Source organism: Rhincodon typus, chromosome 20 (genome assembly GCF_021869965.1).
Source record: "Rhincodon typus isolate 14 chromosome 20, sRhiTyp1.1, whole genome shotgun sequence".
Taxonomy (NCBI): domain Eukaryota; kingdom Metazoa; phylum Chordata; class Chondrichthyes; order Orectolobiformes; family Rhincodontidae; genus Rhincodon; species Rhincodon typus.
This window is the reverse complement of record NC_063351.1, coordinates 25925529-25948834: the sequence shown is the minus strand read 5'-3', so window position 1 is coordinate 25948834 and position 23306 is coordinate 25925529. Positions and strand designations below refer to the sequence as shown.

At 39.2% G+C, this 23306-nt stretch overlaps 1 protein-coding gene across 7 annotated transcripts in view; it reads right to left on the bottom strand.

The window, feature by feature from the left end:
• The window catches only part of LOC109934160 (C-terminal-binding protein 2), a 271333-nt gene that overhangs the window by 30859 nt on the left and 217168 nt on the right, over positions 1-23306 (bottom strand). For all 7 annotated transcript variants that reach the window (XM_048608970.1, XM_048608972.1, XM_048608971.1 and 4 more), the window contains 2 exons: positions 17595-17739; positions 3084-3290 (listed from right to left, as the gene is read on the bottom strand). In XM_048608970.1, coding sequence (XP_048464927.1) covers positions 3084-3290; positions 17595-17739 — 352 coding nt within the window. The remainder of the gene's footprint in view (positions 1-3083; positions 3291-17594; positions 17740-23306) is intronic.

Sequence of the window (23306 nt, the reverse complement as noted above, 5' to 3'; positions counted from 1 at the left end):
ACTAACCTCATCCCGCCCCCTTGACCTGTCCGTCCTCCCTGGACTGACCTATCCCCTTCCTAACTCCCTACCTACACTCACCTTTCCTGGCCCCATCCCCGCCTCTTCGACCTGTTTGTTTCCTCTCCACCTATCCTCTCCTCTATCCCTCTTCTATCCGCCTCCCACTCTCTCCCTATTTATTTCAAAACCCCCTTCCCCTCCCCCTTTTCTGATGAAGGGTCTAGGCCCGAAACGTCAGCCTCTCTGCTCCTATGATGCTGCTTGGCCTGCTGTGTTCATCCAGCCCTGCACCTTGTTGTCTCGGATTCTCCAGCATCTGCAGTTCCTACTATCTCATCTTCATTAGTGTGTTTGTTAAAATAGGAATCTGAATATTAATGAGATTAGTTGGGCTGTTAATAAGGCATCTGACAAGCAATTATCCCTCTTAATTGGCAACTACTGCTGCCTAGTGAGAAACTTGCCTTGCCATTTGGCAAATACATAAAAGATGGAGCAAGATGCTCTTGATATCAAGATCTGCCTTTCTGGACTTACGGATTCTGCCAGAAACCTTGTAATAGCCCAAGTCACTCAGGCTCCAATAGGATTCCACCCTATAAGATATCCTGAGTCGTACTGGCTGAGAGGATTATTTTCACACATCAATGATTAACTGTTGTATATTTCTAGACAGGAGCTAACCCTGAGAGTGACAGGTAGAAGTTAAATCACTTTAATCATTATTCTTTCCTCTCTTCTCCATGATCCCACATTGGCAACAATTCCCAAATTGAAATTCAATTTCAACTTCAATCTAGTAAATAGGACATTTTAAAGACTAAAATAAATCCACAACATTTAATTTTGTAATTCTATTAGATCAGCACTATCAACCTTTCAATCAGCAGAAACATTTCTGCAACATATATAAAATAGATTTGTCAGAAGTCAGTATTAATTTTGACTTTTGATCTTCATTCTTAGCAAAATTTGCTCTGAAAAAAAAATTAATTAGTACTGAAGTCAGTCTGCTAATAAATCAGCTGCTGCAGGCCTCTGCATTCAGATTTGGATTGATAAGTGGCAAGTGATATTCACATGATTCAAGTTCCAGCCAATGACCAATAGAGAAACACCCTTGGTATTCAATGCTTTATGATCACCGAATCCTCCACTATCAACCAAATTGAGAGATACAATTTACTAAAAACATATGAACATACAAATTAAGAGCAGCAGTAGGCATTTGGTGCCCCTAGACTGTTTAACCGTTCAACAAGGGACTTTGGAATGTGGCCTCAACTTCACATTCCCACCTATCTTTAATAACCTTTGATTCCCACCTCCACCACTCTTTGGGAAAGATGGTTCCAAAATCTTGTGACCCTCCAATTTATATAGGAGACCCCTTATATTCAAACTATGTTAGTGCTCTGATAGCATCTTCCAAACTGGCAAGCTCTATGCCTAGAAGGATTAAGGCAGAAGATGCACAGGAACACCATCTCCTGCAAATTCTATTCCAAGCCACACACAGTCCATCTGGATTTATATCATGTATTTCACTGTCATTGGACCAAAAATCCTGGAACTCCGTTTCCAGCAGCACTGTGGATCCACCTTCACTAAATCGACTATCTTGATTCAAGAAGATGGCTCATCACTATCTCCAGGGCAATTTGGGATTGCTAACAAATGCTGGTCTTCCCATTGCCATCTACATCCCATGAAAGAATGAATAATATAAAAAAAAACTATCAATTACATTGATTGAAATGACACTGAGTTGGACACATCATAGAGTGCAGCATCTAATAAAGTTAAGTCAATTTTAAAACCTTCATCACTGCCCAGAATTGGACAACAACCACCCATAATTACAGTGCACCTTTAGTTTAATGAAACTTCTCAAGGTGCTTCACTGGAGCAATACAAAACAAGGACGCACAGAGATATTAGGTCAGATGGCAAAAACTTGGTTAAAGGGGTATGCTTCAAATGTCTTAAGGAGGAAAACTAGATGGAGAGGCAGAAAGGCCAAAGTAATGAATAGCACAGCTACCAATGGTAGAGCAATTATAATTGAGAATGCACAACACACCAGAACTAAATTAATGCAAACACCTCAGAGAGTTGCATGGTGGGAGGAGATTACAAAGATATAGAGGGGCAGAGGTCATGGATAGATTTGAAAACATTGATGGAAATTTTAAAATCAGATGTTGCTTGACCTGGAGTCAATGCAAGGTCAGTGAGGAAAGGGAGCAATAGGGGACTAGACGAGATTAAAACACAGGCAGAGCCTGGATGAAGTCAAGTTTAGAAAAGGCTGAAAGTGGGAGATTAGCTAGAATGGGTTGTAATCGTCAGGTCTAGAGGTAACAACAGCATGGATAAGAGTTTGAGCTGTAGATGTATTCAGTTGTATATAATTGAGCAATGTTACAGCAATGAAAATAGCTGGTCTGAATCATTTTGTAAATATAAAGTTCGATACCCATCTCAAGAATCAAATGTATGAAGTTGAAAACAGAGCGTTTAAAATACAGCCAGAGAACTACCTGCTGACCTGCCCTAATGCTGTCAGCTAGATTTGTAAGTTGAAAGTACCAGGGGCAAATGCCCAGAGTTACTGGGCTCCTTGTTTAAATATGCATATTGAGTTCCAATGATATCTTTGGAACCTGGCTACATTATTAATCCCTTGTTGTTTCCCTGCCAACCCATATCCAATGGGAAGAGGTACCAGGGTTAGAAACAACAAAGAACGGCTGCCACTTTTAATTTATTAGAACTTTCTTATGAAGCAGAACTAACAGTATGATTGGATAAATCCTTTGCTACTTCAACTGAAAATGCTATCCACTGAATTTGAATACAACAATTAAGAATGTTGGCTCTGAAAGTGATTAAACAATATCTTCATTTTCACAATGATAATGAATAACAAATGAACACTCACTTGCAATAGTTAGATGTTCCTCTGTATCATGGTAAAAGATTTTAGGTTATGAACCTGTGTCAACAAGCTCTTCATCAGAGGGAGAAAGCAGCTTTATCTTCACCTTCGAAACACAGTCCTATCACACAGTGCTTACCAAAACCAATTAGTCCCAGAGTCTCCCCTCGGATCCTTGCTGCTCCTGATGCTACTTCTCGGATCTGCTCCACGCTCTGCACCCGGGTTCCCTCACGCAGTGCCTGGTATAGCCAAGTGTTCCGCCGGTATAAGTTCAGAATATGACAGAGGGTGGAATCAGCTGTCTCCTCCACTGCTGCTGCTGGGATGTTACATACTGCAATCCCTGCATAAGAGGAAGAGAAGCATATTAGGAGAGGGAAAAGGAAGGAAAGCCAAAATTAAATCTAATGAAATGCAATATTGAGCATGTATTGAGCATCAATAACAAGCAAATGCTAGCGGTGTTTCCTGGTGTAAAATATAAATGAGGAAATCCCGCAGCCCACAACTCCCCAACTCTCATGTGAAACTGAAGTAGGCAATTTATTCTGATGAAGAGTCACTGGACTTAAAACATTAACTTTGCTTTCTCCCCACAGATGCTGCCAGACCTTCTGAATTTCTCAGCCATTTCTGCTTCTGTTGTAGGCAATTTATTCATTAACTGTGTTTTCACTTTTAGGTTTCTTTACCTTCATTATTTTTCTGTAATGTACTTGAACTACATTCCTCTGATTTCATTGGCTTGTTTTGAAATCAGGTGTTTCAAATGACAGCAAATCCATTCTGTTTCCTTCAATTTCTCTCCAACTTCTCCACTCATTGCCTGAAGATGCAGGCTTATATTGAGCTGTGGTTCCATGTGCACTATTCCTCATATTGAATCTAGACAGTTTCCATTAGTCCACTGTTCAGTTGAGATGAAAAGGATGTGAGACAGATTGTGTATTCACTCAGTGACAAAATTGCCTATTTCTTAGCCATCAGGATTGAAAGCCACGGGTTTATATTGTTATCACCATGAGTCAGAACCATAGAGTGCTGTGGACATTTTTAGTCTTTAATTCCAAAATGTGTTTTTTTAAACAAGAAAATTGCTACAGAAACAATAACTGGAAGCGTAAAAAAACTTGTGTGTGGGACCGATGGATTGTTACATCTAATGGTGCCAAAGAAACTTCAAATAGATCATACTGTGATGTCTGGTGACTCCAAAGATAAAAAGGGCTGATAAGTCCTGCTCAACAGCAAGCCACCATCTGCAGATTATCTTCCCATGTTTTGGGTTTTCCCTTTGAAGAACACACCACGACAGGGTTTAGAAAGCCAGTTTCAACTCTACTAGAGTGGATTTGTGGGACTGAGCGCTCTCATGTGTACCAGCCTGGGTTCGATCACAGCATGCTGTGATAGCCATAGGTGAAGAACCATTGCCTAGTTACCGCTGTGTGAAGACTCTTTCTCACTTGAAGTGCTACTAACCAGTCAAAAACAAAACAGAATAACAAAGGACTCTCTCTAACCATGAACGATGGAATTCAATAATAGTCAAAGATGAACAGAACTATACGATCTCAAACAATCCGCAAAGCTGTTCACCTGCCAATGTCAACACTAATTCACTGCAATGGCTGTAATGTTCCACTGTTCACTGTTCATGAACAATTCACAGACTGATCCAAACACCTGTCTGTTTAACATTTATCCTTTTGCCTCACGTCTTATTTCTAAGCTGCATGAACGTGTGTCATATTACCAATTCTTCTTGTGTTTAGTAATTACTGAACTCCATTTGTTAATTCAAGAAAGGCTGCTTAAATTGTCTCCTTCCAAAATACAAGTTCATTTGGGTCTGGGAGAGAGATATCCATAATGGAAGGGATCCTTTTTATATTAACTTAGTTGCAACAAACAGTTCAGACCCTCGTCACCCATGAGCTTCAGAGTTTGGGGATAACCCATTCGGAACAGGAACAAATTGGACATCCTCGGCAAGGTTATGGTCACAATGACGTTAGCACAAAAACAGTCTTATGAGCCTAGCGCTGTGCTGGTTTGGAAGTTATTCATTGAAATAAGTCTGTGGATTAAATCTAGGGCCTTGTTGTATGATTTATTTCTGTAATGATGCTATTTTTGTTAACTAAGCCATCAGAAGCAATGTGCTCTGAAGCAGTGACCAATGCAATTCATGATCTCTCTACTAGAAAATGGGATACGTTCGCTCAGTTGGCTGGATGGCTTGTTTGCTATGTACCATGGTACCAACAGAGTGGGTTCAATTCCCATACCAGCTGAGATTGCCATGAAGGCACTGTATTCTCAACCTCACTCCTCACCCAAGGCATGATAAACCCTCACATTAAACCACCACCAGTCATCTCTCTCTAATGAGAGAATGGCCCTATGTCCCCAGTCACTAAGGTGATTTTACCTTACTTTACTGGGAAATAACACGACAGTTTCATACACTGGATGCCATTTGCATTTCCACCCGTCTTCTTCGATTCCAGCTTATTCTCTAATCCCTCCATCTTTGATTTGATATCTTTATTTCTCATGTCTCTGTGCAGGTACTGGGATGTTCATCCACATTTATAAGCTGTATAAGTGCACATTTCTGATGCTGCCAAGCATCAGTTGCGAATAATGTGAATTCGGACAAACTGTCAGAGGGCATCCAGACTGTTGGAACCAGACTCAGATAAGAAGTCAATGTCGTCAGTTGAAAAGGGGTTAAGCTGGTATTGACTCGGTATTCACATGTGGATTGTTGAAAGTTGAAATGTACATTTTTTTTTAAAAGAAGGTGGTAATAGCTGTCAGCAAATGAGAGTGAATGATCTTTTAACTGGACATCCCAGTACAGTAAAGTTTCGGAATTCATAAGCATTGTATCACATTGAAAGTCCATTTGCTACAGTGCATATAGCTGTCCTTGCGTTTTCTAAGAGCAAGACATTGCCAGATTCTCCAGAAATCAAAAAGGTTTCCTCAGTCAGAGCCTGACCACTGCAGAAGGTCCTTTTCCCTCTGAAAAGGGAGAAGGCTTTGAAAATACTTGGTTAACGCCTGTGCCTGTGACACTCTAACACAACCCCCAAAAAACCTGCTCGATGGTAACATTGTCAAAGGTCTGTGAGGATCAAGGAACTAGAGAGAAAAGTATACGACTATTTTCTACAGTACCGTTTCAGTATTGCTCCCTGCATACACTTTCTAACATTGTGGCAGGGGTGCTGGGTTGAGCAGATTGACAGCGATCCTTTGAACCACTGCTGCCATCAGTTCAGTACCCAAAGTAACCAGTCTTTCAGTGTTGCCTTTTACCTGCAGGAGAATTGGGTGACACCAAAAGAACACAAACTAGCCCATAATCCCGTGTGTTGTCACTGCACGGTACAGGGAGTCAAAAGAGTCAATAAACTATGTGCCCACGCTGTGAGGACACATAAATAATGCTGAAAACAGAATGAACAACTGCAGGCATTTATTGTATTAGTTACAACATGTAAAATGCACCGCTGAGTGTATTGTTCACTAAGTGGTGAGCTCTATATCAATATTTAAATGCCACAACCCTGTTAATTCTGTATTTGTTGTACAGGCAGAATGTAATAATAATGGGAATGCAATACAGTATCACACTGACTCCAGTTTCCCTGCTAGTCTTAGAAACCATTACAATCCATCACTGTCACTTGAAAGCAAACTGGCAGGCTGATGCTTGCAGCTGCAGCTGCAGTTTGTAACTAACAGCGGTAAGTGGTAAATGCTTCGACCTCCGAAGAATCGGCATTCCTGAGGGGATATTTACACTCTTCGAATCTGTCAGATTCTGTGTACATCTGTCGTACGTGTGCAAGCTGAAGTCTAGCAGAGCTGCAGAGGTCAGTCCCATACAGTTAAGTAATATAAAATATCTTTCTCTATACCAGTTGTAGACTATATTAAAAGAAAAGAGAAAGCACTGGGGAATAACGTAGCTACAACTCTAACTGTTTTAACGCTTTGCAGTTTCCCCCAGTTAACATGCTTCGATGCTTATATGTTTGGTTCCAAGTCAACTCTGGTCCAACAGCTCTACCTATCTTTCTCTTAACTGAAAGGCACCCAAAAATGTACCAAAAATCAAGCAATTTAAGCCAATTTCAGTTCTTCAGCCCCAAACAAAGTTTAGGCCCAAACTTGGCATGCAGGTCAAATTCTCCCACCTTTTCTGCTCAGAAATATTAAACTTGTATAAGGAGTCAGCCTCAATTTTTTACCTCAGAAATACTTACTCACCGTATAAGTTGGCAAGTGGAATCAAGCAGTCAATATGGGCTACATTGCCAAGATGGTATGTGGGATTTTAAGACACCCACACAGAACAGATCCAGGTGGCAAACACCAAACAGAAGTGAATCCTCTCATAAAGGGAAACAAGTACAAAGCTTGTTTCAAGTTAAAATTTGTTAACTTGTCAAATAGCTGAGGGAATTTGTTATTGGTGAAAATCTGGCGTGATAATGTAAGAAGGAATCCTTCTTCATCAAGAAGATGCCCAAGACCTAATGCGCCCTGAAAACAGGTACCAGCAACTGGCCTGAACTAGAAGCATCTATCAGAATGAGTCAAGAATGTCTAGGGTTCTGACAGAACACCACCAGTACCAAAATTACCAACTTTCCAATGATACATCATCATACAGCTAAAAAAAATATAAGAACCCATTGTATTACATTGGCAACACGGATGAAACACCCATGAATTTTCACATGCAAACAAGCAAACCATGGATGGAGAGATTCATTCAGCCCATCAAGCCTAGTCCACCATTTAATGAGATCATGCTGATCCAATAATCCTTAATTCCACTTTCTTGCCTTTTCGCCATAACCTTTGATTCCTTTACCAATTAAATATTTGTTTAGCTCAGCCTTGAATATACTGAATGACTCACACTCTACAGTCCTCTACGGTAAATAATTCCACAGATTCACTACCTTTGAGAGATGAAATTTCTCATCATTTCTTTTGTAAATATGCATTCCCTCATTCTGAGATTATGACCTCCAGTCCTCGACTCTCCTGTAAAGGGAAAAACCTTTCCACATTTACCTTATCAAGTCCCATCAAAATCTTGTATCTGTCAATAAGGTCACTTCTCATTCTTCTATATTCCAACACACTCATCCTCTCCTCACAAGATAATCTCTCCACAGATGGTATTAGGTGAATGAACTTTCTATGTACTGTGTCCAAAGCCAGCACATCTTTCATTACATAAAGGGCCCAAAACCGTTTGCAGTATTCCAGCTGGTGTCTAACCAGCATCTTGTATAGTTTCAGCTGTCCAGGAACATGCTGAGACTCCCAAAATGATTCAAAGATGATAAATGACCATTTGATTAAAGGTACAGCAGGGCTGTTAACATCCTTACTAGAATCATTAAATTAGGGAGGGGGTGGAGGAAAGTGGAATTGTAAACAGTATAACAAACATGCAAAAAACCAAACCAGACAGCAAGATAATTTAGAAGTTGGAAGGTTTAGCTTCCATGTGAGCCTTTATATATGTTTACTTGTTGGGCAATTAAAATACAAAACATTCCTGAAAGGTGTGGTGTTTAATGAAATGTCAAAGGTGCACAATGTTGCCTTTAAGTACATTCTATCATCAACGGAAGTTCACCTCTACTATGAAAGTATGACCATCAACAATATGGGATGGGGAGGAGGATCACTACAGTTAAATTAACTAAACCTGACAACTGATTATTTCCATTACTTGAACAGAAACTGGAAACCACAATTTCTTATGCGATATATCAGTTAATTACCATCTGACAACTGTCACAGCAAGTGGTTTTATTATATCTAAGGACTGTCGTAAAAATAGAAAACCATGCCAGGGAATGATAATAAAAAAAATTAATGCTGAGCCAGTGAGGAAAGAATCGCTGCCTTGCATATGTAAATACAAATATGAACTAAAACTCAGACAATTATAAGACAATTTGGTGAAGGTGATTACAATTCTAAGGGTGGGGACAGAGAAAATAGAAAGAAACTTTTCAATTGTTTGGAAAATCCAGAATCAGGGGAAGGAGGTTAAATGCACCACATTAATTTAAGACAGCACAGCAATTTCTTTATACACAGAGAATGATGTTCTGTTGAATGCTAGCAACTGGAGAAGAGACCACGCTAACTTTTAGGAATGGGTGACATGGGAAAATGAAGGAATAGAGGATAGAAGAGTAAAAGGTCACAAAATGGATTAAGAGTACTGCCTGTATGGAAGATAAACAATGATTATGGGTTGCTTGGGCATCTAGTAATGTTGACTAATTTTACAAATGGAGATGGGATTAAAAGCTTGATCAAAGAAGTGAGTGAGTTTTAAAGAGGGTAACACAGGAACAGAGGGAAATGCAGAAGTGAAGGATTGTAGAGCTAAAATTCCAGAGCGTGCGATCTCGGTGGCTTAAAGCATGACCAGCAAAGACCAGACAGCAGTGGTGCCGCACAAGACAGTAGAATAAGAAATAAAGTTGGGATAAGGTGACAGCAAGGAAGAGATTGTTGGGATGGGGGTGGGGTTTGGAGAATGAAGGTTCAGTATCTGAGAGAGACTAAGTGAGGAAACAAGGATGAAAGTAGTAGCAGGTTGCTGCAGCAAAAATATATGTCAGTGAGGGGATTCAGATTTTTTTTCTCTATTCATTGGGATGTGGGTGTCGCTGGCTGGCCAGCATTTCTTGCCCATCGTTTGTTGCCCTTGAGAAAGTGGTGGTGAGCACACCCATTGTGGGGACTGTAAAAATTTGCCCCAATTGAAATATTATATCCAAGCATCTGAAGACATTTTTAAAATATACTTCTGACTGTACATTCCTAGTCTAGATCACAGCTTTTAATTCAGTCAACTTGACAATGTATAACAGTGCCACATGTAACTCTGGTCATCCCTTCAACGTTCCCTGCTCCACTGCTTTTCTGCTCTATTCAACCAACTGTTTGTAGCATGGTTTTAAGGCATTTTTAAATATATATATATATATATATACTTTTTCCAAACTGTTGGCTGTAAACTATCACAAAGTGGCCAAGTAATTGTATATATATGTGAAATTCAGATGATGGAATTTGGATTTAATTAAAAATGTGGAATTAAGAGTCTAACGATGACCATGAAACCAGTGTCAATTTTAAGAAAAATCCATCTGGTTCTCTAATATCCTTCTTGGAAGGAAATCTGCCATCCTTACCTAGTCTGGCCTACATGTGATTCCAGACTCACAGCAATATCATTGATCTGAACTGCCCTTTGGGCAATCAGGGTGAAAATAAATGCTGGCCTAGCTTGCAATGCCCACATCCCATGAATGAATATATAAAACAAAATCTGATTTCCTATTCAAGCCTATTATCTCCACTTATCTGACTGCAGATGATGTGCTGAAGATCTTACTAAATTTTGATTTCTACACTCCTCCCATTAATTTCTAAAGACACTTCTGTAATAGGATGTAGGCCATTATGACCAGTGGATTTGTCAGCTTTCAGTTTAGCTCATTAATTTTACCAGTACTTTTGATTGACTTATATTAATTACTGTAAGTTCTTACTCCCATTAGACCCTTCATTCTCCATTATTTCTGGTATGTTGTACTAAGAAGATAGACTCAACATGTGCAATAGGAATCGCTGTCAGTTCCTTATCACCCATTCAAATTTCTCTTGCCTCTGCCTTCAGAAGCATACATTTACTTTTGCTACTCTCTATTTACATACTGGCTAAAGTTTTAAAATCTGTTTTGTATTGCTTGATAACTTACTTTCTATTTTCTCTCTCTTTACCAATTTCTTATTTACCAGTAGCTTAATAGTCCTCTTGGCAACATTATAAGCTGCTTCTTTTAATCTAGTATTTGCTTTAACATATTTTACAAGATAGGGGCTACAATTTTACAAAGGGTGCAAAAGCAGAGGGACCTGGATGTATATGTGCACAGATGATTGAAGTTGTCAAATAGAGAGAGCAGTGAGTAAAGCACACTGTATCCTAGCTTTATAAATAGGGGCATATTGTACAAAATAAAGGAAGTGAAGTTGAACTTGTGCCTTGTCAGATCTCAGCTAGAGTACTGTGTACAGTTCTGGACATCACATTACAGGAAAGATGTGAATGCACTAGAGAGAGTGCAGAAATGATTTACAAGAATGGTTCCAGGGATGAGGAACTTCAGTTCTGAGGATAGTTCTGAAGATGTTGGGACTGTTCTCCTGGGCGAGAAGATGGCTAAGAGGAGATCTCATAAAGGTTTCCAAAATCACTAGTGAGCTGGATATAACAGATAGGGAAAAAACTTGTAAAAGGAACAAGAATGAGAATGCTTAGATTTAAAATGCTTTACAAAATAAGCAAAGGTGATTTTAACTAAAAATATTTTTTTCAATCTGCAAGTAGTTAGAGGTTGTTGACTTGCTTGCTGAGCTGGCTTGTTTTGTTCAGACGTTTCATCACCATGCTAGGTAACATCGTCAGTGAGCCCTCCGATGAAGCAATATTGTTCTACTCCACTTGGTATTTATACTGTCTCGTCCATTATAGTGAGTAGTGTCATTTCTGGTGCTGTTCTGTATAGGTTTGTATATGGGGTCCAATTCTATGTGTTTGTTGATTGCATTATGGGTGGAGAACCATGCCTCTAGGAGTTCCCATGCATGTCTATGTTTGGCTTGGGCTACTATGGTTACCTTGTCCCAGTTAAACTGATGGCCTTCATTGTCTGAGTGTACTGATGTTAGTGAAAGTTTGTTGTGTTGTTTTGCTGCTAGCTGATGTTCGTGTATTCTGATGGCTTGTTATAATGCTTGCGGCAATCGCTGCATGGTATTTTGTAAACTATGTTGGATCTGCATGTCGTGGGTATGGGGTCTTTAATCCTTGTGAGTGTTTGTTACCTAGCATGGTGACGAAACGTCTGAACGAAAACAAGCTAGCTCAGCGAGCAAGTCAACAACCTCGTCCACAACCTGAGCTACAAATCTTTGTAAAAACCTTAAGCCAGTAGTTAGAGTATGGAATGCACTGCCTGGAAATATGGTGGAGGTAGAATCCATCGAGGCATCTAAGAGGGCACCAGAAGATTATTTGAAAAAAAATATGCAAGGGTATGGGAGAACGGCACAAGGTAATGATGCTTGTTTGAAGAACTGGTGTAGGATGGATGGGCCAAATGGTGTCCTTAATCATAGAGTCATAGAGATGTACTGAAGGAAACAGACCCTTTAGTTCAACTCATCCATGCCAGATATCCTAAATTAATATAGTCCTATTTGCCAGCATTTGGCCCAAATGCCTCTAAACCCTTCCGTAAGACTTTTGTGATTCTTGAACTAGTTAGATGTAGACATACCACTTTTCCAACAGAGTTTTTATTCTTCAAGGGAACGTAGATTTGTTGAGAATAATGATATTTTAGAACATTTTTTGCCAGTGTTTATCTACTATTATGTGAGGTGATGCAGTTTGGAAGTTACAAGACAAGAGAGTACTCGATGAACGCCATGACACTGGGAGGTTCAAAGGAACAGAGAGATCTTGGGATGCCTGTTCACAAATTGCTGAAGGCAGCAGGACTGGTTAATAGGTAGTTAAGGTGGCAAACACCTGCCTTTACCAGTTGTGGCATAGATTATTAAAGCAGGGAGGTTTTGTTGGAACTGTACGTAAAACTTTGGTTAGGCCACAACTGGAGTACTGTGTACAGATTTGGTCTCCGCACTACAGGAAGGATGTGATTGCACTTGAGAGATTACAGAGAGGTTCACCAGGAATTGGAGCTGTTTAGCTCTGAAGAGAGGCTGGATAAGCTCAGGTGGTTTTCTTTACAGCAGAGAAGGCTGACAGGGTCCTGGTTGAATTGTATCATGATTATGGGGGGCATGGACATGGGGGATAGAAAACAGCTGTTCTCTTTAGTTGAAGGGTCAATAACAAAGGGACATCATTTTAATGTGAAAGGCAGGAGGTTTAGAGGAGATTTCAGGATTTTGTTTTCATCCAGAGAGTGGTAAGAATGCACTGCTTGGGAGGGTATTTGAGGCGGGAAACCTCACAACCTTCAAAAAGCACTTGAACAAGCATCTGAAAATATCATAAAAGTGAAGGCTATGGGCCAAGTGCTGGAAAATGGGACGAGCATAGATTTAGAGCAGTTTTTGTCAGTGCAGAATCCATGGGCCAAAGGGCCTCTTATGCGTACTGTATGATTAGATAGTTCTATGATTAACAAGATTCCTCTCAAACCCAAGATGAAATTCTATTACATTATGACTACTGTTCCACAGAGATGTTTAACTATAAGAAAATTAATAAATGCAGTCTTATCAGACAATGCAAGGTCTAAAATAGTCTAGTTCCCTAGCTGTTTTTTCTATATATTGTACTAGAACACGCATTCCATCCAGTTGTCTTCTTCCACCACCATACTTCTGCAACTCAGCTTATCCATAAGATGATTATGGACATTGCTCTATTGTATAAGGCTTGTTTTATGCTCCTTTAATTCCTTAATTCATACTATGTCCAGCACTAAACCAAGTTTGGGGGCTTATACGGTCACCAGTGTTTTCTGACGTTTGTTATATCCACTCATACTGATTCAATATTCCCATTTTCTGGGCTACAATCCTTTCTCCCTACTGCCTTTGCCTCTAATCTTTATCATTTCTTTCTTACATCGTTTATTATCAGGGCCAACCTGCCTCATTCTCCATAAGACGGTTACAGCACAGAAGGAGGCCATTCAGTCCATTATCTCTGTGCCAACTGTCTGCTGGTCTCATTCCACTTTCCTTCTCCTATACCCTGGTACAAATTCTCTCTTCACCTTAGAAAATCCCAGTGATATCAGTCATTGGCACATTCTCTGCCAGTACATGCTCACTGTGTAAAAAAGCTTCTCCTCATGTCGCCTATTGGCTCTTTTGCCAATCACTATAATTGGAGTTGTGTTCTCAGCCCCTCCACCAATGACAACAGTTTCTATCAGCTCTGTCTAGAACCCCATGATTTTGAACACTTCTATCAAACCTCCTCTCAATGTCTGAGGAGAACAATACCAGCTTCTCCAGTCTATTCATGTAAATTAAGTTTCTCATCCCTGGAATAATTCTGGTAAACCTTTCAGCACCCTCTCCAAAGCCTTCATATCTTCCTAAAGTGTGCTCAATAATAGAAAAAATACTTCAGCAGTGGAGTTTTATAAAATATCATCATAACTTCTTTGTTTTTATACTCAATGCCACCACTTATAAAGTACACAATCGCATAAACCTTTTTAGCCACTTTCTCAAACAGCTTTGCCACCTTCAAAAATTGGCATGTACATATTCCCAGGTCTCTCTGCTCCTGACCTCCTCATAAAATTGTACTTTTTATTTTATATTGCCTCTTCTTGGTTTCCTAACAAAGTGCGTCACATCACATTTCTCGAGATTAAATTTCATCTGCTAAGTGTCCACCCATTCCAATAACCTATATCCTCTTAAAGTTTATCTCTATCCTCGCTTTTAACAATACATCCAGGTGTCATACGATCTGAAAATTGTGAAATTGTGCCCTGTACAGAGAAGTCTAAGTCATCATTGTAAGTAAAACATGGCCTCAGCTCCTGGGAACCTGATGACACATCTTCTACTCTTATAAACAATCGTGCACAACCTCCTCTTGTTTCCTATGACTCAGTCGACTTTGTATTCACACTGTTCACTGTCCCTTTTATTCCATGGGCTTCAAACCTGTCGGTAATTCCATTATATGGTACTTTATGAATTGCCTTTTGGGAATTCATTTATACCACACCAACTGCATAATTCATCTATCATTTCTGTTACTTCATCAAAAAAATTAAATCAAGATTTGTGGTAAACACATTACAGTTAACTAACAGTGCTACTATGTGTAATATTATCTACCTCTCAACCAGCAATGAGTAACAGTTCACAACTTGATTCATTGCCACACCACTTCAACACATTAAAGTGGTATATGAACAATAACTCTGGCAAATTAATAATAGAGCAAAGACTTTATGTTGAGACGAATGCATAGTATGTTAGAACTGACATTCCACTTTACAAGATTTGATGGGTAACCAGAATTATCGTGGATGCAAGCAGAAATATGTATCTGATTTTTCAGTAAGTGTGTTGATGTTTCTTCAAACATGAGCTTTTCATACAAAATCATTCAGTGTGAAGAAAAATCATTCTGAATTTTCACTTGTTATATATTTATTGTATTGATGACAGCAAACTCGCATTTGGATTACACGTTTCCAACTGCACAGATCAAATTTCTTAATGCAATAGCTTCGGCTAGTCCTATCATCCTGGTGCCTCCCTAGTTTGTCTATGTAGACAATACAGTTACTTAATAGGAATAAACTGTGCAAAAATTTTAGGTCCAGGAAATGTATGTAACCAATTAGCTTAGTGCATTACACAGCAAACATATCAAGCAAAATATTTAGGTAACAACCAACTAAAGTGCATCTTTACACTTGAAAATGTATCCTTTTGCAAGAAGATCAGACATTACAACAGGACTCTTTGTTCAGTTTTTAATCTGGCATACACTTAAAGCAGCATCTTGTAAGCATCAACAAGAAGTCTGGGCTGTTTCTAACAGAAAGTACAGTTTATTAAATGGCACAGTGCCAATTCACTCTGGTGACCTTTAATTTGGCACAAGTCTTCTTTACGAATAGTAATCTAGACTAAATAACTACATGGTTCCAGAAGTTAGATTCTTAAAAGGTATTTATGCAAAACGATCATATATATTTCTTTTGAAATACATTGCTTGTTTAACTTTGGAAAACAAGTTCTTGTTTCCTGGAGAACTCGTCAATCCTCTGTCCGTGTTCCAAGCTGGTATCTGACACGGAGTTCACAAAATATAACACAGGGAATGCCTTCTGGTTCCTTGAACTAGGTTTTACTGACTATTAGTACTCATCCCATTTTTTGTGCTTCCCATGAAGATGTTTTATCCTGCATTGCAGCACTAATATCTGGAAAAGGCCTTTGAGAGGGAAGTGAAAGTCTGAAACATGATGTGTCTATTGCTTAAGAGAGGGGCAAAGGTTCAATATTTTCATTTTTTTGCAGATGATTAAAATAAGGCTAAAAGTACTTCAATTCTGCGCTTTTTTATCACTTTGACAAATGGAGTAGATCAGGGTTTTAACTAATTTAGAATTATGCTTTAAAAAAAAAGACTAAAATGGCCACAGTTGGCAGCATAGCTTGGAACAAATCTTTTTTTTTAAAAGAGAATCCAGTGCTGACTTCTTTCGAGATACAAATCTATAGTTACATCTACCGAGCACGTGACAAATCATCACGTGTGAGTTCATTGAGTGGATGTCAGCAGCTATTCAACCGCAGAAGGATAAATAATTAGGAGCAGCAATAGACAAGGGGTCTCAAAGCCAAACTGCGATCATTTTGATTCTTTTCCAATAAGTCAGTTCAGGTTGGAAATGCAAGTGTCATTTCCATTTCAGACAAAGTAATTACCAGTTGAAAATCTAACAATTACAACTGAGAGCAATGGAGACTGTACCACTGAGGTGTCTCTGGACAAGAAGTGGCAATGCAAGACAACCATAAGCTGGTATCCAACACCGAATTGACAAGGAGTAACACAGGGAATGTCTTCTGGTGGCTTGAACTAGGTTTTAAACAATATTCACAGGACATTTTTGGAACCATGACCATTAAACTGTACTCATCTATCAGAATGTTTAGGAGAAGCTACAAAAGTTGAGATTGGCGGTTTTAACAATGGGAGCGATGGAGGCATCTAAGTAGGGATGTCCTGACAATTTAAATGACAGTGGCTCTGCCGATAATGGTCAGATAAATGTTTTGATGTTTATAATGGGAAAGTGGCAAGAAATACATTAAAATAGTTTTGGGAGTGACATAGCCACGTCTAGCTGTTTCTGCAGAAATGGGGCTGGATGTATGAAATGATCCCCCTCACTTATGTAAGGAGTAGTTACATGATTTTACAAGATATTTGATGCATGTATGCTGCACCCACTCCCCACAACTGTTTGTCTTCAGTTTTACTTTGTTTCTTCTATTGATGCAAAGCTATTCCATTTCTCAGCATTCTCATCATCTCTATGAAAAGTCCTATGCAAAATTTTAATGTTCTTGAAGGTCATATTTAGCAGATGCAAATACAACTGATGTGAGGTTAGTTCTTAAGGCCATGCATTTTTGTTAACAAATTGTGACTATTTTAAAACAGAACATACTGCATTCTTTTTAATTGTGTTTATGAGGTTCTCTATGACTAGAGGTGGGGACGGATTGCTGAGATAATCTGTCACTTTCTGCTCTCTTCCCAGACCAGTATTGCCCAGGAACGTGTTGGTACATTTTCCATTGACTGTGATGGCACCTCATGCACATACAGCATTTTATTTTCTCCTTTAATAAATTACAAAAGCAATCCACGCTGACACAACAACATCTGCTCCATTGCTGACTTAAACATGACTCCGTAAATCAGATTTTACAAATAAGCTTACTAAAAGATATCCGCTAAAAGCAATGCTTGGACTTAACTTACCGAGCTCTCCTGCAGTCTTAACGTCAATGTTATCATAACCACTGCCTATCCGTACAATTATTCGCAATGCTTTGAACTTTTCCAGGTCTTCTCTGGTCAGAGTGATATTGTGGTACATTAATGCCCCCACTGCCTCATTTAGAACCTACAGAGAAGGAGAAATTATTATTCAACTACAGCAAGTAGTCAAAAGAAGGCCAATTCATTGACAACTTCAGTCTCCACGAGTACCTGATTAGCGCCTCTCAAAGTTCAGTTAGAAATGGGCACATATTTGACATTCCAACACATCAGATATGAAATTATACAAGGAGCTTATTACGAGCATCCAGGCAGAGTCTGGCCAGAAAACACAGGGATGCTTTAGCAGCCATGGGCCCTCTTCTCTTCCAGCAAGTGTAGATCCAAAACTTAGTTTTTTTTTGCAGATTTTACATTTTCATTTTTACATTTACATGTGCGAGCAGCAAGTGTATTGCTCCAAATTAGAGGATATTAGATGTCCCATCTATATAGTCGCTGTCCTTTCCTTTGTTAGCAAATAAAATTGATTATTAATAAATTCTGGAAACCACATCAGAAGCACAGAAAATAGGATCACAGGAAATGGAACAGGTCATTCTGCAGCCCCCATTCCTGTTGCACCATTCATTGAGATCATGGCCAATCTGTGGCCAAACTCCATACCTGCATTTAGCCCATATCCATTGCTACATTTGCTCAACCAAAAATTATCTACCTCAGATTTAAAGTTAACAACTAAGCTAGCTTCAATTGTGGAAGACCATTCCAAACCTCTACCACTCTTTGTGTGTAGAAGTGCTTCCTAATATCTCTCCTGACCGAATTCTCAGACTAATGTCCCTAGTTGTAGAATATCCAACAAATGGAAATAGTTTACCTTTATCTACCCTGCCTTTTCCTGTTATTATCTTGAAGACTTCAAACAGATCACCCTTAACTTTCTGAATTCTAGAGAAAACAGGCCTAATTTTTATAATCTCTCCTTATAACTTAACAAGACTGTATTTAACTACCTACTATCTAGAAAGTACACCAATCAATCCTTTTCCAAACCAAAACTAATAACCTCACACTTGATTACACTGAACTCCATTTGCTACCATTTTGCCAATTCACTTAGCACAAAATTACAAAGGGATATTGATAGAATATCACCTACACTGCCTACGTCGCTGCCTAAACATGTGTCAGTAGCAAGTCTGGATATATGACTTTCTAAGTCATTATCCAAGTTGTTAATAAATAATGTAAATAATTGAGGCCCTAACACAGATCCTTGAGGGATACCACAAGTCATATCCTACCAACTTGAATACCTACCCATTATCCCTACTTTCTCCTGTCTGCCACTCAACCAATTATCCAGCCACATCAGTAATTTGCCTTTAATTCCATGGGCTTCTAGTTTAGTCAAGACTCTCTTATGCGGGACTCTATCAAACGCCTTCTGGAAGACAATATAAACAACATCCACAGATATTCCCCTATCCACGACCCAAATCACCTTTTCAAAAGATTCAATGAGCTTTGTCAGGATATCCTACTATCATGATTCCATACTGGCTCTCCCTGATTAACTGTACAATTTCAAGGTTTTCAGTTATCCGATTATTGATTATAGACTTCCACAATTTCGCCACCTTGGATGTTAGGCTAACTGCTCTGTAATTTCCTGCCTTTCTTCTTTCGTCCCTCTTAAAAAGCGGAGAAATGTGCAATATTCCAATCCAGAGAGAGACCTCCTGTATCAAGGGAACTCTGAAAGATTATAGCTGGGGCATATACAATGTGCTCCCCTAGTTCCTTTAACATCCTCAGATGGAAACCATCAGGTCCTGGGAATTTGACACTGTTTAATTCCATTAATTTCCTCATTACTGATGTTTTATTTAGGTTAATTTTACTCAGTCCCGAGTCCCGATCCACTACTAATTTCTCTGGCATTTCTGGCAGGCTATTTTCCCTTTCTACTGTAAGTACTGAATTAATTATTCAACATGTCTGCCACTTCCCCAAAGTCATTGACAATGTCCCACTTTCAGTCTTTAGCAGGCTTCTGACCACCCACTTTGCCTTTCTGAAACTGTAAAATTTATTCTTATTGATTTTAATGTCCCTCGCAAGTTTCATAATCCCTTTTAGTAGCTCTCACGGACTGCTTTGTGGCTCTTTGATGGTCTTTGCATCTTTCCCATTAGCAGCATTTGTACTTTTGCATTTTTGTAAGCCTGTTCTTTTAATCTTATGCTGTCCCTTATTTCTTTCGTTGTCCATGGCTGTTTATTCCGTGAAGTGAAGCTTTCCTATTTCAGGGATATGAACTGGTTTTACATTGCTAAATGTTTCTATAAATATTTTCCACTGATCATCAGTTGTTTTACCCACAAGCAGATTTTCCCAGTTTACTGTGGACAGTCTCTTACTCGGCTCATTACCTACATCTAAAATTCTAGTAGTTGATTCATGCTTTTTGCTTAAAAATGCTACATTGAATTCAATCACATTGTGATCACTAGTTGATAAATGCAATACAATGAAGGCAGTGTTGTAGAATTGCAGGAAGTTCTGTTTTCTTCCCCAAGCTGTAAACCATAGTTGAGAAGTCAAAACCATGGAGAGATTAGGCTGACAATTTCTTCATGATGTCATAGCCAATAAAGATTTTGTTATGAGTTATCTGCTAAAAAAATTATTTTATTTGTGAAAATGGACTGGAATTAGTGCAATTAGCACTACTAATAGGATTCCTTCAAGGGGTTAAATATTAACAGGTATTAAATGGACAAACTGGCTTAGAAATAATTGGCTCTATGAAGGTCTTGCCTGTAGAAGTCTTGCTGAAAGGAAATTGGGATAGATTGTTATATTTTTAGAGTATCACTAAACAGTTTACTCTTCTCAGTTCTAACTGTCAGTCCTGTAAAATGAAACCTCACTCTATACAAGCTGCAGTGTGACTTGAAATGTGCAACATCTGGCAATATACTGCTGCCCAGAGCCAAACAGAAACACTTGTCAGTCTATTTAGATCACTCAATTGACACTACACAGTTTGTCTTTGCCCAGACCTCAATTAGCAGCAGTGTAAACATAGTGAGTCAGCTTATAAACTGTGGATCAGATTTAATAAAAGTAATAAAAAATAATTAAAAGTCATAATTCCACTTTAGCTGGGAATCAATACAGCTAATTCCACTTGATTACAGAACTTTTAACTTCTCAGGTATAAAAATAACAAGAAAAAGACATTTTGCTAACTCTATTAGTTAAACTGAATGTGAACATGTAATGCATGAATGAGGTTCGCTCACCAGCAAAGAATCTATCTTTACTGGCACAGAAAACCGAATGTAGTTGGAAAGAGAGCTATGGGCTCCCTTTAATGTTCAAAACAGGAAACGAGCAACCATTGTGAGGAGTTTGCTCACAGTCCTGAGGACAATGTGGACAGAATGGTGAAATGGGCAGTCATGTGGCAAATTAAAATAAAGCAGGTAAGTGTGAAGTGATGCATTTTGAAGGATAAATGTGGTAGGACAATATAAATTAAGTTGAACAATTTTACAGGAGTTGGGGAAGGGGGGTTTCACATACACAACCAGGCTGAACAAGTTCAAAAGGCCTTTAAATCTAAAGCAATGTAGATAAAGAGCAAAAGCAAAGAAGTTATGTCTTGCTTTTTAAAATCACTAATTAGACCACAGCTGGAGTACTGTGCCCATATGTGGCACTTCACTTTATAAAGGATGTCATGGTCTGAGACAGCATGCATAGGAGAGAAACTAGAATGAGGGCCTTTGGTGGTGTGGAGAGACTGGACAAGCTTGGATTATTCTCAATTAAGCAAAGGAGATTAACAAGAGACTTAACGGAAACACTAAAAATCACGTAGTGTTTTGATCAAGAAAATAAGGAGAAACTGTTTGCATTGGCAGTAGGATTGAAAACAGAAGGACAGACATAGGTAATTGGGAACGCAAGGAGCACTCTTTTAAATGCAGTAAGACATTCTGATCTAGACACATGAAAGGATGTTACAGACAGATTCAATACAAATCTTCACAGAGGAACCTGGATATAAATTAAAAGGGAAAAATTAATGAAGAGAGGTGGAGAAAGCAGGTTAATGGGACTCAATGAATAACTCTTTCAAAAGCGTCAGAACAAGTGTGATGGACCGAGTGGCCTCTTAGCATCAGAGAGATGTATAGCATGGAAACAGACCCTTCGGTCCAATGCGTCCATGCCGACCAGATATCCTGAACTAATTTAGTTCCATTTGTCAGAATTTCGTCCATATCCCTCTAAACCTTTACCTTCCTGTAGCCATCCAGATATCTTTTCAACGTTGCAACTGTACCAGCCTCCACCATCTGCTCTGGCAGTTCATCCCACACATGTACCTCCCTCTGCATGGAAAAAGTTGCTCCTTAGGTCCCTTTTAAATTTTTCCCCTCTCACCTTAAATCTATGCCCTCTAGTTTTAGACTCCCCTACTCTGGGGAAAACACCTGGCTCTTCATCCTATTTATGCCCCTCATGATTTTATAAATTTCTATACGGTCAGCTCTCAGCCTCCAGGGAAAACAGCCCCAGCCTATTCAGCCTTTCTGTATAGCTCAAACCCTCCAACCCCGGCAACATCCTTGTAAATATTTTCATATTTGTTATCACATAGCCATTACACACTAGCTATTGTTAGTGACTCACCGTCCCCATTAACAACTCTTCATGCTCCTAGCCAGATTGTTATCATCTCCTTCGTCTACCTAACTGCTCTTCTCTTTCTTTGGGCTGTATCCTATCGTTTACCTCCTACCTCAACCCCTCCCTATTTTCTGCATATAAACCGACATATTCCCCAGCTACTATCAGTTGTGAGGAAGAGTCACTGGACCTGAAACGTTAACTCTGATTTTTTCTTCACAGATGCTGCCAGACCTGCTGAGCTTTTCCAGAAACTTCTGTTTTTGTTCCTGATTTACAGCATCCGCAGTTCTTTATGTTTTTAAATATTTTCTGAACCCTTTCAAGTTTCTCAACGTCTTTCCTATAGCAGGGAGACCAGAATTGCACACAGTATTCCAAAAGCGGCCTCACGAATGTCTGTACAGCTGTAACATGACCTCCCAACTCCTATATTCAATGCACTGACCAGTAAAGACAAGCATACCAAATGCCTTCTTCACTATCGCGTCCACCTTGGACTCCACTTTCATGGAACTATGGCCCTGTGCCCCAAGGTCTCTTTGTTTGGCAACACTCCCCAGGACCTTACCATTAAGTGTATAAGTTCTGCCCTGACTTGCCTTTCCAAAATGCAATACCTTACATTTATCTAAATTAAACTCCATCTGATCAAGGTCCCACTGTACAACGAGGTAACCATCTTCACTATCCACCACACCACCAATTTTGTTGCCATCTGCATACCTACTAACCATACCTCCTATGTTCACATCCAAATCGTTCATGTAAGTGACTCCTGCTGTGTCCAATGAAACTGAAATCTCCTCAACTCCATCTGGTTGTTAGACCCAAATCCATTCCTCTGACTCCAAGTATCAACTGACTCATTTCAGAACAAACCAAGCACAGAATCTATAAGATGCATTTGATGAAAGATTACAGAATCTGAAATGTTGATTCCTCCCAACACATTTACCTCAAGAGCATCTCTTGCATTTT